The 15,084-nt window shown below is 46.5% G+C and overlaps 1 protein-coding gene across 1 annotated transcript in view; it reads right to left on the minus strand.

Annotated features, from left to right (window-relative positions):
• ACVR2B (activin A receptor type 2B) overlaps positions 1–15,084 on the minus strand; it is a 138,142-nt gene that overhangs the window by 43,176 nt on the left and 79,882 nt on the right. Inside the window, exon 2 of the mRNA XM_053409899.1 lies at positions 2,422–2,629. Within this exon, the coding sequence (XP_053265874.1) occupies positions 2,422–2,629 (208 nt within the window). The remainder of the gene's footprint in view (positions 1–2,421; positions 2,630–15,084) is intronic.

Here is a 15,084-nt window from a genome sequence, read left to right on the forward strand (position 1 = left end):
GGAAGTGATGTCATAAAGCAGCGTCGGATTTAAGGCGATGCGGGCGGTTCCCCTGCACAGGGTGCCGAGCTGAAGGGGAGCAAAATAATAGTCCATAGAAATTATTGTAAAAATGAGAAATATCTAAGGGGGTGGACCAAATTTTGTCCTTGCTCAAGGCTTGTTAGCAAAGTACGCCCCTGTATAGAGGGGAGGAGTTTGGGTCATTTATTAAGAGGGCTAAGGAAACCGTGGCTCTTTCAGTTGCTTGACTACAACTCCCATGATCCCTGCCCACTGGCCATGCTGCATAGGGCTGATGGGAGTTGGAGTCCAGCAACATCTGGAGGCTTGCATGTTCTCCCTGCCCCCCCCCCATTCTCATGGGATTCCTTTTAGAGGAGGGTACGCCAAGCAGGAGTGGCAACAATAGATGCTGGCATTAGATTACTCGCTGTCATCATAATTTATTCCCATTTATAGAAGCAATTCATATACTAGGTGCGCTACACGAATAAAAAAACCACCTATCGCAGCAATCCATAAATTAAAGGCGACCAAGAAATACGCAGCAGCGCAAAGCTTGAGATGGGGGGGGAATAATGGCAGGAGGTGTGGGGAAAATATAGGACATTATACTGGTCGAAAGATGAGAAGCAAAGAGCCATCTCACCACCACACCCTACGAGACTGGGAAGAGGAAGGGAAGTCTAAGAGTGGTAATGCCAACTGGAGAAATTTCTGGTTTCTGTAGGAGCAGGAGGAGAAAAAGACTCCGAGAGGGAGATCGTGTAGCATGGCTGATCTGCTAACTGCCGAACAGCAATTTAGAAGGCTGAGCAAGGCAAAGAAATGACAAGGAACATAAACTAAATTAGGAAGATTAAAAAAAAGGGGGGACGTGCAGGAGGGGGTTGAGAGCAACATCGCCGGCTAACAGATGCAATGCAGAAAAAGGAAATGAATGAATTGCAGAAAAAAGCAGGGCGGGGGAAGAGAACGCTTAAGCACTAGGAAGATAAGAGAAACTGCAGGAACAGAGGGAACTCCCTTATACAGAGTTAGACCAATGGTCCATAGAGCTCACTATTGCCTACACGGACTGGCAGAGGCTCTGCCAGGTTTCAGGCAGAGGACATTCCCAGCCTTACCTGGAGAAGCCGGGATTTGAACCTGGGACCTTCTGCTTGCAAAGCAGGTGATCAACCACTCAGCCACGGCTCTTCCTCAGATGTCAGCAGGAACAGGCTGAGACTGCAACCCTAAACACTCTTATCTAGGAATGATTCTTGTTAAAGTCGTTGTGGCTTATTTATGGGTGGACACGTATAGCTGTAGTCTCCAGCTGAGATGGGGTTTGTGGGTATATTTGGAAATTAACTGTGAATGTAATGAACGGAATCATCAAGTTGCAGTTAATATAGTAAGAATTGTAGATGTCAGCTGGCTGGTATTTTTTTGTTTGTCTTTTGTTCTTTAAATTATTAGCAAAAAGTATTTTAAAAGATTTTTTCTTTTCTTTTCAAAACCAGTCCATCTCAATGGATACTATCAGGGCTTTTTTTTCTTGCCAGAACTCAGTGCTGGCACCTCTCAGGTGGGCGCCATTGCCATTATAAGAGAACAAGGGAGGTGTTCATGTTGAGTTCCAGCACCTCTTTTTCTAGAAAAATAAGGTCCGTATAGTTCAAGCTATGGTTTTCCCAGTGGTGATGTATGGAAGTGAGAGCTGGACCATAAAGAAGTCTGATCGCCGAAGAATTGATGCTTTTGAATTATGGTGCTGGAGGAGACTCTTGAGAGTCCCATGGACTGCAAGAAGATCAAACCGATCCATTCTCAAAGAAATCAGCCCTGAGTGCTCACTGGAAGGACAGATTGTGAAGCTGAGGCTCCAATACTTTGGCTACCTCATGAGAAGAGAAGACTCCCTGGAAAAGACCCTGATGTTGGGAAAGATGGAGGGCGCAAGGAGAAGGGGACGACAGAGGACGAGATGGTTGGACAGTCTTCTCGAAGCTACGAACATGCGTTTGACCAAACTGCGGGAGGCAGTGGAAGACAGGAGTGCCTGGCGTATTCTGGTCCATGGTGTCATGAAGAGTCGGACACGACTAAACGACAACAGCACTGGATAAAAAAGTGTTTCAGCCACTCTGAAAACTCAAGTGTGGATGGCAAAATGTGCATTCATTGCCCCGCCCACTTTTGCCTCTGGCCCCGCCCAGCGCTGACACGTGGCCCTGCAGATGAAAAGAGGGAGAAGCCTCCCCAACCTGGGTGTGGGGCTTCCAGCTGCTGTAAACAAAGCTCCCAGCCTGAGCGACTTCATGGCTGAAGCTCCAAGCTCCACGGACTGGGGGGTAAGAGACACCCATGCACACATGTAAGAAGGAGCCAGGAGTGTTCTGCTGCTCCCTGGTTCTGCCTGTGCCCTCTCACCTGTCATAGCAGTTGAAGTCGTCAAGCCAGCAGCCTTTCTTCACCAGTTCGATGGAGCCGGAGTTGTTTCTCCAGGATGCGTAGCAATGGAGGCGCTTATCCTTCTCCCCTTCACAGCGCTCCACCCCGCTCTGGTTGGTCTTTTCCAGCTCCCAGTTGGCATTGTAATAGATGCATTCCCGGGTCTCGGCCTCACCATGGCCTGGCCCTGCAGGGCAGAATAATAATAAATAATACATTTTTATTTATACCCTGCCCTTCCCGGTTCAGGAAACCGGGCTCAGGGCGGCTAACAACAAATTTAAAACACTTAATTGATGCTACCAAAATAAAAAGCGTAAAATACGGTATAAAACGTAAATAACAATAAAATCAAGAATCAAAAATCAATTTAGGGAGAAAATCCATCCAATAAACATTAGATGATCACCAGGGCTAGCTGGCTAAATTAGTCCCACTTGGGCCAGCGAGGAGACCAGGGGAGAACCAGCTGTGGGATCCCAGAGCGGGCAATCTTCACAAAAAGGGGAGGGGGAGGGAAGAGAAGGGAAATAAAAGATCAGGCTGAATTCAAATTAAAGGCCAGGTGAAATAGCTCTGTCTTACAGGCCCGACGGAAGGAGGTTAAATCCTGCAGGGCCCTGGTCTCATGGGACAGAGCATTCCACCAGGTTGGAGCCATCACTGAGAAGGCCCTGGCCCTGGTGGAGGATAATCTAACTTGCTTAGGGCTCGGGACCTCTAAACTATGATTATTCATAGTTTAAGAAGCAAAATGGACGTCGTTTAATGACAACAGCGCCCGGGTATGTGCCGTCACCACCACATGCTTAGCAAGAGGGACAAGACAGCCGTACCAGCACGCTAAAGTTCGCTTCATCTGATGCATCATTTTTTGTAATCCTTGAACACTTACGGAATAATACATTTACTACAGCGACGTTTGGCTATTGTTTCAGCTCTGCTATAAGCCATGGCTAGTTGGCTGCCCCTTGGATTGCAAGGATACCAGAGCATTGTACCCAACACCACACAAGGAGCTAGTGACAGAGAGAAGGATGTTTAAGTTATGCCTCCAGGTCATGCATATGCAAAATTGGCCTTCCAGATGTTTGGGACTACAATTCCCAATCATCCCTAGCTAACAGGACCAGTGGTAAGGGATGATGGGAATTGTAGTCCCAAACATCTGGAGTGCCGGAGTTTGCCTGTGTCTGCTCCACGTCCTCTGGCGTGCTAGGTTTTTTAAAAAAAGCATGAAGGCTTGCCAATTGGCTTACTGAGAAGGAAAATGTACATGCAATATTCTGCCCAACCAAAGTGTGATGAAGCCTAAGGGGTTTAACTATTGACACCACTGACTCCTCCACAGCTTCCTACTACAGAGGAAACATGATGAGGAGCTATAAGCTTCAAAAATAAATAGCACGAGCCTCTTCTGTATGTATTTAATAAGGTGTCCTTTGTACAAACTGCACATACTACGTTCACCAAAACAGAAGATCCTGCTGGCCAGCAGTTTCACAGCAGCCAAACAAACATACACACTGCATTGTTTTTTCAATCTGAAGAAAAACAGGAATGCAAAACCTCAACACTTCTCTCAAACCTAGAAACACGCACGAACCTTACAGTTCCAATAACGCACAAATGTTGAAAGCTGCAGCGCGCGCACACACAGACCACCCACCATTTCTCCTCCTCTGTTCACAAAAAAAACTGCAAATGATTAAGCAAAAAGTAGGTAGTATACAAAAATACGCATACTCCACCACTGCTCTTTCTTACCACTAATATTAAATTAAAAGCCAAGGTGCTCAAATTAGTGATTGCATTGTTTTCCAGGCTAGCTACAAAGAATGCACTTCGTTGAGAGCATGGACTAGGATTGGCTGAGTGCTGCAGAGACCCGATTGACAAAAATGTTTGCAGAGCTTATCCAATTTCAAATAGATGCGGGTCAAGAAAGAGTGTGTGGCTTTGAAATTCCTGGGTTTTTGTTTTTTAATTGCTTGACATTCTCCTTGGGAGGGCTGCTCCCATCGTGATTTTTAAAGAAAGGTTTAATATAGCAACATTCAAACTGGTCCGCGGTCCATCTAGCAAACCCATGTTGCCAAATCCCGATTCAAAACCGTAATAGGAAACTGCATATTTATGATGCAAGTTCAATGGGGCTGTAATATTCCCTGGTAAACGGTATCCATTATGCTGTTTGCAGCTGTGCTATTTTGGGGGATATACAGCAGCAACTACAGCTTCCTTAATCAAGACATCTGGCAACCGTGGTATTATCCCACTTTGTCCTTCAGTCAAAGGGAGAGGCCATCCTGCTGTCAGATGTTCAGGAGTCGGGGTATCAGGTCAAAGCTCCCGTGTGCTTGGGAAGCCATGCAAAAGACTGCTGGAGATTTAGGAGCAGAGAATTCTACCTTCTACTGAGTGAGACCAATGTGCATCTAAGCTCAGTATTCTATGCTGACTGGCAGTGGCGCTACAGGGTTTTCAAGGCAGAGAATATACCGTATTTTTCGCTCTATAAGACGCACCAGACCACAAGACGCACCTAGTTTTTGGAGGAGGAAAACAAGAAAAAAAATATTCTGAATTTCAGAAGCCAGAACAGCAAGAGGGATCGCTGCGCAGTGATCGCCTCTTGCTGTTCTGGTTTCTGGGATAGCTGCGCAGCCTGCATTCGCTCCATAAGACGCACACACATTTCCCCTTACTTTTTAGGAGGGAAAAAGTGAGTCTTATAGAGCAAAAAATACGGGAGGTGCCTGGAATTGACCCTGAGACCTTCTGCATGCAAATCAGATGCACTGCCACTGAAATGTAACCTTTTAAAACGTGTTCGATGTCAGAAAAAGCTGCAGCGGGGTCAGAACCCACAGGCAATGCTTCACCACCCCTTCCGTCAATACAGCAGCCTTCTCCCCCCCCAACCCCATCATGGGGAAATCCTTTTCTCTGAGTCGGAGGATGTTCATTAGATCTATATATAAACCTGAGCTAAAATTCAGAATCCTGAGCCACGAAACCCCAAGTGTGCTGTCAAGGGAGGCAGAACCCTGCAGCCCGTGAAAACTACACAAATTTGCATCTATCTCTGGCCTTGCATTATTTATTCTCTTGCAGCTCTTCATAGGGAAAGTAGAGAGAGCTTTCCAAGGTGCTAATGTACCGTTCCAGCCCTCTGAAAACCTTCCTGTTTTCTGCATTTTTCCAAGGCACAGCCTACACCCAGGGCTGGCAGAAAGCAGATCAGGATCTTTTTGGTAGATCAGCTAGGTAGTCTATAACTCCCAATTTTGGAATGCTAGCAACAACAGCAAGGAGAAGGCTTTGGTCTCACACACTTAACCTGCCTGATACATAAGCAAGTTGCATATCTCTGAGCCTCGGTGTTCACAAACAAGACCTTTCAACTGAGAATACGGACACAAATTTGCTATCGCTAAAACTGGCTGACCATCATAGTTTCTGCTGGGGCTTCCCCAGCCCCTCTGTCTCGCAGGAACTCAGATGCAAGCTTGTACCTATATATTCAGTTAATCCTGGCATATGCTCATGGACTGCAGTAGCAAAAGCTGGCCATAAGAAAGTGACAGGTGAAGGCACCAGCTGGTGTCTGAAAGGTGCAGCAAGACTTTTTTTTTCAATAAGCTGGCCCTATCGGAAGCACAGCACCATTTGGGCTCTGCGTCAGGATGCACAATGTCCTGGGCCAGCGCTGGTAGCAGGGAAATGGCTCCAGGGTCGTGGGTTCAGACCCCACATTGGGCAAAAGATTCCTGCATTGCAAAGGGGTTGGACTAGATGACCCTTGCGGTCCCTCCACCAACCTGACAATTCTGTGATATTATCGCCATGTCAACATGAGCAAGGATGCCATCAGCATCCTACCCAAAAATAGTACAAAAGGTTTTTTACAAAGGTAACGATATCTTTGCTGTTGTCAAAAGTCTCCTCTTGCTTTGTATGTTGCTATTTCACGAAACACATAATTAACTGGGATTTATTTATTTATTTGCATATCCAAGGTTTTAACACACTTTAAGAAAGGGTGCACCTCTCAGAAAGGGTTAAGGATAATTATCTGGCAATCGTTTTGTGCCTTAAGCTCCCGCGTACAGTGTGGTTTTGTGGCAAGCTTTGCCCTCCATAGCAAAACTCCTTTCTCCCTCCCCTTTTCAGCTTCATTCATTCATTCATTTTATATACCGCCCTATACCCGGAGATCTCAGGGCGGTTCACAGAACAAAAATCAAAATATAAAACCACAAAATATATAATCAAAAGAAAAAAACAACCCAACCCCCCCCCCAAAAAACCCCACATTTTAAAAGGGCATAGAATGAGATAAAAGCAATTGGAGACAAGGAAATTATTCAAAAGGAATAAGGCCTTTATTACATTTCTTTTTCCCAAGCTGCTAATAAAAGGCAGGCCTTGAGATGCAGAGAATGTGTTTAAAAGGACACATTATGACTAGCTCACACTGGTGGGAGGATGAAGTGAAGATTCTATTTCTTTGAACAATCTCAAGACTTTTTTTATTAAAAGGGCTTGCTGCTTCTTTTTTTACAAAGTATTCCCAACCACCACCAAACAACACAGGATTTAGGATACTGTATTCAGTTGCTGAACATGGCTTAAGCCAAGAAAGAGAGACCATCAAGTGAGGAGAAAAGCTTCCATGTGACATTACGCAGCCTGCTAAAGTATGCAATGCTTTTGGACTGGGAAGTCTGGGGTTCCAGTCTCCATTCTGCAAGGAAACTCATTGAGCAGCCTTTGGAAAGCTTCTTTCAGATTTGGGGAGCTTTTCACCAGATCTTGTTCTGCAGATCAGAGGCGAGACACATGAAACAGCCATCACCAAATGAACAGGAGGTGAGGGTCACAAAAACACACTTGAAGTCAAATATGGTAAATCCAAACTTCTGGTTAAGTCATTGGGAAAATAAAAGGGGATTCCATGTTTTAGCACAGATTCCAATAAAGGCTGAGGAAATAAGTTGTCATTTGTAGCAACATATCCGTGTAAGAATAAGATGAGGGACACAGGTGGTGGTAAGGCGGTGAACATCCCATTCCTGCACCACTATGCCTTTTTTTTACATTCCCAGTTTTTGCCCTACTGCCATGAGGACCCAGCCAATGTTAGAAACTTAAGATCCGTAAGAGCTAGACGCCAAATGGCTCCTTAAACCAAGGTTGCAGTAACCAAAACGGAATGTCTAGTTGCCATGTTGGGGCAAGACATATTTTTCAGATGACGGACTGACTGGGATTGGTTCTCAGTTAAGCATCTGGCTAGTTCAGGTGAAAAACTTGAGCTGGGTTAAGAACTTTCAAGGGCTTAAAGAAGAAAAGTCACTTGATCCAGGGACAGTCTGCATGTATCTTGGTCTATTCCGACCTCTTTTTTCTTAATGGTGACACGGACCATTCATAACGCAGGGATAGTCTTCACAACTGCAAGCAGGGCGGCTGGGTAAGTGAAGACAAGTGACAACAATTCACTATAACGTCATTCACTGCTCCTGCTCAGGCCGCACAGAAAAAGCACTTTGGTTCCTGAAATTCATTCTGTCTATGCAGATAAAATATAACTGATTGAATCCTATAGGACATGCAATAGTCTGTATCCAAGGATCCCCAGGCATGCACCTCCAGATGGTGGAAATGTCAGGCGCCATCCTGGCGCCCAGGAATCTTTATTTGGTTGTAAGTGGCCAATAATCAGGTGCAAAATGTGCCTGGCACCTGGCTAATATCGAACACTGGACTCAACATGTGCTTGCTTTCAGTCTTCTTCCTTTTTTGGGTAAGAGGTTGAAGCTGCTAAATTCCCCATTTGAAGCATTCTTACTTTTTGGATATGCTAGAACTGCACGAAACCACCTTCTGTTTGTTGCGGGGATTCGAACCACCGACTTTCTGATCGGCAAGCCCTAGGTTCAGTGGTTTAGACCACAGCACCACCCGCTTCAAAGGAGGCTGCCCATTGTATCCCTGCATGAATTGCCTCATATCCAAAGTACAGTGGTACCTCAGGTTAAGAGCTTAATTCATTTTGGAGGTCTGTTCTTAACCTGAAACTGTTCTTAACCTGAAGCACCACTTTAGCTAATGGGGCCTCCTGCTGCTGCCGTGCCGCCGGAGCACAATTTCTGTTCTCATCCTGAAGCGAAGTTCTTAACCTGAGGTACTATTTCTGGGTTAGTGGAGTCTGTAACCTGAAGCGTCTGTAACCCGAGGTACCACAGTACTCCCAGCCAAGGAAGTTCTTCTCCTACATAGAAGCAGTCATTGCTCTTCCCCTCTGGTTCTCGGGAGACAGCGGGGATTCGACCGCACCACCCCTCACTTGAACAGCCCCTTCCAACCCTTCTGACACATCCTGTGCACCCCACCTCTGCGGCACCGAACCTCAGAAATCGCCAGTCCCCTTTCCTGGGTGTCAGCCCCCAACCCTCTGTCTCCATCACACTCCTCAGAGCCCTGCCACTTCACCGCTCAGATGTTTGTGAAACATGCTGCCTTATACGATCTGGGCTGGGGCACCCCAGTTCAACAGCCATATGCAGAACCCCTAAAGAAATTCATCAGGGAAGAAGTTTCAGATCTGCTCTGAAATGTGCTGAGTCTACCAAGACTGACCCCCCTCCAGAGCTTCCCTATTGATTCTCCTTGACATTTTCAAATACCACAATTCCAAATTCAATTTGGTGGCAATTTGGTGGGGGTGGGTGGGTGTGGAGGGACAATGTAATGCATGTAAGCAGGCAGGAAGGAGATGAAGTCCAGAAGGTCAAGTACCAGGCAACCCAAGAACGAAGCTGTGCTTGTTTTGCTTTCTTTGCACCCTGTTCCACCTGAGAAATCAAAGCTCGAAAGCTGGCAGCCTTCTTGGCAGGTTGAAGCAGAGGAGGGAAATAAAACTGGACGATATGATCTCTGGGTTGCCAAGGCAGATTGTGTAAAACGTTGTTATAAGGCCTCCCAAGCAACATCGAGATCCACTGGGAAAATATTCCACATACCATGGAAGAAAACTGCCTTATTGCAAAGGACCCCAAGCGTTGGCAAAAGTTTTTGAAACCTTCGCAAACTACAGTGCCCAGAATTCTTTGAAGGAAAGAAGATGTTTAAAGCAAAATGTTAGAAACTTAAATATACCGTATTTTTTGCTCTATAGGATGCACTTTTTCCCTCCAAAAATTAAGGAGAAATGTGTGTGTGTGTCCTATGGAGCGAATGCAGGCTCCTTGGCTTCACCGATAGCAACGTGAAGCCTCCGAAGCGCAAAGGGAGCGCTCCCTTCGCGCTCCGGAGGCTTTGCGTTGCTTTCGCTGAAGCCTGGAGAGCGAGAGGGGTCGGTGCGCACCGACCCCTCTCGCTCTCCAGGCTTCAGGGATAGCCGCCTGAAGCCTTTGGAGTGCAGCAGGACCTCGCGCTGTGCTCCAAAGGCTTCAGGTTCCTTTTGCTGAAGCCGGGAGTCCAAGACTCTCCTGGCTTCAGCAGAGAGGGAGAGCTGCGCAGCGCCCCTTCAGCGAAGCGCCCCTTCTTACAACAATTCACTTGTCCCAGTATGCAAGAAGGAGAAAGACACACACACACAGTGGAAATGGTGTTAGTCATGGACTAAGGCCGGTTTTTAAACTGTGGTCATCAACATGACGCCCAGAAATCTCATCATAGTCACAATTGGACTCATGCCAGTAGCAAAACGCGCCTGGCGCCTGGCTAATTTCTAACACGGCTTTAAAGGTATAAGTGTGCACACAGCCTAAGGCTCCAGGGAAGGCAGGATGAGGGCTTCTGATCACCACTACTAATCACAAAGTCAGCAGATTACTGTTATTGTTGTTATTGTTTTTATTTATTTTAAAGCCAGATGTACCATACTTGAAATGCCTGGGTGGAATCGTCATTAGCACAGAGGGGATAAAAGTGTGCAACAGCTTTGTTAGCTGTGGCCACAGGGCCCACAAGCAACCCACTTTGGAGGGTGGATGTACGGAACTTGCCCCTCACCCTCCCTCCATCTCCCCCCCCCAACATGACCCTCCTGCAGAAACAGCTGCTGAGTAAGGATTTTGAATACAGTACTTGGGCAGGGGGAAGGGTCCTGTGGGGAGGAGCTGCAAACGCAACTTGGCGCAGTAGTGACAGCAGCAGCAGCAGCTCTTCAGGAAACTGCTAAAGGTTTCAAGAGTGAGAAAGACACCGTTCTCCATTTCATTATCGTTTTGCTCCAAGTCACACATATTGGCCCTTCGTTGTCAAACGCCAAGGCTGCAGGGAGGAAACATCGTCCAACAACTGAATGCAGACCCCCCCCTGAGCATCAACGAAGGGAACTGTTTGTTGACATATCCCCCCCCCCCCGGAGCTCAGGACCGGGTGCCTGTTCTCCTTAAAACACCCCATTTCTCAAAACAGTGCTGTGAGGTAGGTTAGGGGGAGAGGAGAATTAGGCTTGGAGATTGGGACATAGGTCTTGCCAGCTGCAGTTCGAAACTCTAAAGCAGACTAATAATAATAATAATAATAATAATAATAATAATAATAATAATAATAAATTATTTTATTTATACCCCGCCCTCCCCAGCCAAGACTGGGCTCAGGGCAGCTAACACCAGATATAAAAACAATTGATTAAAATGCAACTTAAAAACAATATTAAAATACAACATTACAATGCAGCCTCATTTCAGTGGAAACCCAAATCAAAAACTTTTTGGGGGATGAAAACGTCAAATCTTCACCAAGGCCAACTATCCAGACTGGTCCTACGTGGGCCAGAAAAAAGCCAGGGAAGTCCCCAAATGGGAGTTCCATCACAGAAGGAAAAAGGAAAGCATCCGTGGCAGGTGGCCACCCAAACTCCGCTCCAAAACCAGCAAGGAAGGAGAGCCTGCCGCCTCCCAAGGCAGTCCATTCCACTGTCAAACAGCTCTTGCTGTCACAAAGCTCTTCCTGATTGCTTTGTCAAAATCTCCTTTCTTGTAACTCGGGTCCATTGGCTCAGGGGTCCTGCCCTCTGGAGCTGGAGAAAGCAAGCTTGTTCCATCTTCTGTGTGAGAGCAGGAAGAGGTTTTAAAGCAGAGGTTGGGTGAACCACCTGTCCTGGATGCTATGATTGAGATTCCTGCATTGCAGAGGGGGTTGGGATAGATGACCCCCCGGGGTCCCTTCCAACTCTACAATTCTATGATCTACATCAGAATCTGCTGCCCCCGTGGTTCCTGCTGCCTGAGGCGCCCTCACCTCGCCCGGCCCAAGCGTTCTGTAGCTCTGTGTAGCTGTGAGCAATGTGCTCCTTCCACCAGGGGGCAGTGCAGCACTCTTGGCAAATGGGGCTACGGAATGCTGTTTACAAACTCTTGCCTGTTTGCAGCAGAAGTGTTGATTAGGGGGCTCTTGACCTTAACATGGGAGAAAGAAAGAAAGAAAGAAAGAAAGAAAGAAAGAAAGAAAGAAAGAAAGAATATAGAGCCGGCCCAGCTAGCTATAGGAGTATATTGTATTTTAAAATGGGGTTTCAGAGTTTTTAGGGGGTTTTGAATGTCTTATGTAGATTTTTCAATTTCATTGTTCTGTATGGGACAATGACAATAAAGATATCGTATCGTATCGTATCGTAATATGGTAAAGGGTAAAGGGACCCCTAACCACTAGGTCCAGTCGTGCCCAACTCTGGGGTTGCGGCGCTCATCTCGCTTTACTGGCCGAGGGAGCCGGTGTACAGCTTCCGGGTCATGTGGCCAGCATGACTAAGCCGCTTCTGGCAAACCAGAGCAGCGCACGGAAACGCCATTTACCTTCCCGCCAGAGTGGTACCTATTTATCTACTTGCACTTTGACGTGCTTTTGAACTGCTAGGTTGGCAGGAGCAGGGACCGAGCAATGGGAGCTCACCCCATCACGGGGATTCGAACTGCCAACCTTCTGATCGGCAAGCCCTAGGCTCTGTGGTTTAACCCACAGTGCCACCCACGTCCCTTTTATCGTAATATGGTAGGAGGATTGAATTCTAACTGTTGGCACTGCAAACTAGCCAAGGGATGGTTTTCCCATATGTACTGGGAATGCCCAGAGGTAAAGGAATTCTGGAATAAAATCCTAAAGGTTATTAATGAAATTTTTAAAGTGAAGCTTTCAATAGACTTTGATCTCATGACAATGGGTATACTTGGAAACACGGCTATAGAGAGAGGTGACCAGCTTAGCTTCAAAGCTATGATGTTAGCGGGAAAGGCAACGATAGCTTTAGGTTGGAAAGAAAGAGGAAAATGGACAGTAGAGGCATGGAATAGTTATTTATTTGAATTTATTCAGTCGGACATTGTTGCAGTCACGTTACAGGAGACAACGTGGAAGGTCAAGTCCACCACGATAAGGAACAGATGGAACCCCTATCTTAATTAATTTTATAATGAATGATTTTAGAGTGTTGTTTGTGCTGTACTTTTGTACTGTTTTATTGTTGTTAGCCGCCCTGAGCCCGGCTTCGGCTGGGGAGGGCGGGATATAAATAAAATTTATTATTATTATTATTCAATGGATAAAAACTACTGGAACAAAAGATGTTCGGTGGAAACTAAAGGCGCTATGCCCATGGCTGAGGAAAATTGTTTGAACCCTTCCAATGGATATGGGGGAGGGGAAGAGAGGGAAAGGAAAAAATTGTATGGGAAATTTAAAAATTGGAAGGAGATAATATAATGTATGTAAAAATCCCAAACTCGAAAAAAAGAATGAATATAGAGAACGAAGCATGTTCTCTCGTTTTTGAAGTTTCCCTTCATTCAAAACACTTGAATCTCCTGGGAACTGTTTAATAATTTGTAGCACCGGAGAGCACCTTTCCTTAATCTGCTTCCCTTTCAAGATGGCAATTTCACCATCGTAAAAGTGGCTTTTTTTTCTTTTCTTTCTTGACGCTTACCACCACCACCCCTCCCCAAACACACACCACCGGACCCTGATGTGAAACTAGCCTTGGACGAAAAGAAAAACAGGAGGAGTGAGTAAAAGGGCCGTGGAGAGTCAGGAAGCGAGGCAAGGTCCAGCTTTTGTCAGGACACATTGGTGCCTCAAGGGGACCGAAAGGAAGCCAAGGCATTCCTGAAATTCTTCCAGGGGGCTAAAGAGGCAAACACACTAAAATAAAGACACTGGGGCCATCCAGCTTTCGCATTCCAGTGGAAAAATCCTGCCATCCCCCAAACTACCCATCCCGCTGGCAGCAAAAGACTGAGGAATTAGCTTCTCCCCTAGTAAAAAGCCATTGTATTCGAATGACCCCACAAAGGAATGTTAGCCCCCTCCCGCCCCCCCAAAAAACAACAACCCACGCCAATAAACAGCTTCCAGGAATTGTTCCTGTCACAATAGTATTGGTGTTGTCGAAAGCAGGGGGTGGCTTGGACGGCTCCCTTTATTTCGCAAAAGTGCCTCCGTTCCGCCTTTATTTCACACCATACATTTAAAGCACATTGCTTCTCTCAAAGAATCCTGGGGGGGTGTAGTTATTCAGTCGGACATTGTTGCAGTCACGTTACAGGAGACAACGTGGAAGGTGCTATGATTCCAAGCACCTTCAAGAAACTACAGTTCCCAGGATCTTTCGGGCTCCGCTTTAAATACACGGTGTGTACATAACCCAGCTCTTCCATCACCGGCCTGTCAGAAAGCCGCCTCCTTCTCTCTTAAACAACTTGGCCTCTGTCCTTATTCCTGGACCGTCTCCCAGAACGCATAGCAGTGCTGCCTTTCTAAATTCAAGTTTCTCCATGAAACCTGCCTTTTCCTGGAAGCTTTTCGCTTACAGCCTGTGGCCCCCTCAGGTGTCCTTGGACTCCAACTCCCATCAGCCACCAGCCAGCATGGCCATGGGAATTGTAGTCCAACGTCTAGAGGACTATGGGGTTCCCACCACGGCCCTGAGCTATCTTTCCCCCTTTTGCTAATTCTCTGGTTTTTGCACCATGGAAAGCTGTCGCTTCTGTGGAGCTGGCGTCCACATTCTAATACACTGGCGTGCATTCTTGGGCTTAATGGAAGAGGGTGGTTTTGATCTTTTAAAGCCCTGGACAGTTTGGGAACTGAAGAATCACTTTCTCCTATTCATGCCTCCTTAGGGCGGTCAGCATGAGAACAGGGCCTTTCCTGCGGTGGCTCCCCATTTGTGGAATGCTCCCCTCAGGGAGGCTCACCTGATTGGTGCCTTTGTTATGTATCTTTAGGCACCACGTGAAAACCCTTTTCTATAGTCAGGACTTTGGCTGATTAAACAATCTAATCCCAGTAGTGATGTATGAAAGTAAGAGCTGGACCATAAAGGATGATCGCCAAAGAATTGATGCTTTTGAATTATGGTGCTGGAGGAGACTCTTGAGAGTCCCATGGACTGCAAGAAGATCAAACCTATCCATTCTGAAGGAAATCAGCCCTGAGTGCTCACTGGAAGGACAGATCGTGAAGCTAAGGCTCCAGTACTTTGGCCACCTCATGAGAAGAGAAGACTCCCTGGAAAAGACCCTGTTTTTGGAAAGATGGAGGGTGCAAGGAGAAGGGGACGGCAGAGGACGAGATGGTTGGACAGTGTTATCGAAGCTACCAACATGAGTTTGACCAAACTGCGGG

This window comes from Podarcis raffonei, chromosome 12 (genome assembly GCF_027172205.1).
Source record: "Podarcis raffonei isolate rPodRaf1 chromosome 12, rPodRaf1.pri, whole genome shotgun sequence".
NCBI classification, from domain to species: Eukaryota; Metazoa; Chordata; class Lepidosauria; order Squamata; family Lacertidae; genus Podarcis; species Podarcis raffonei.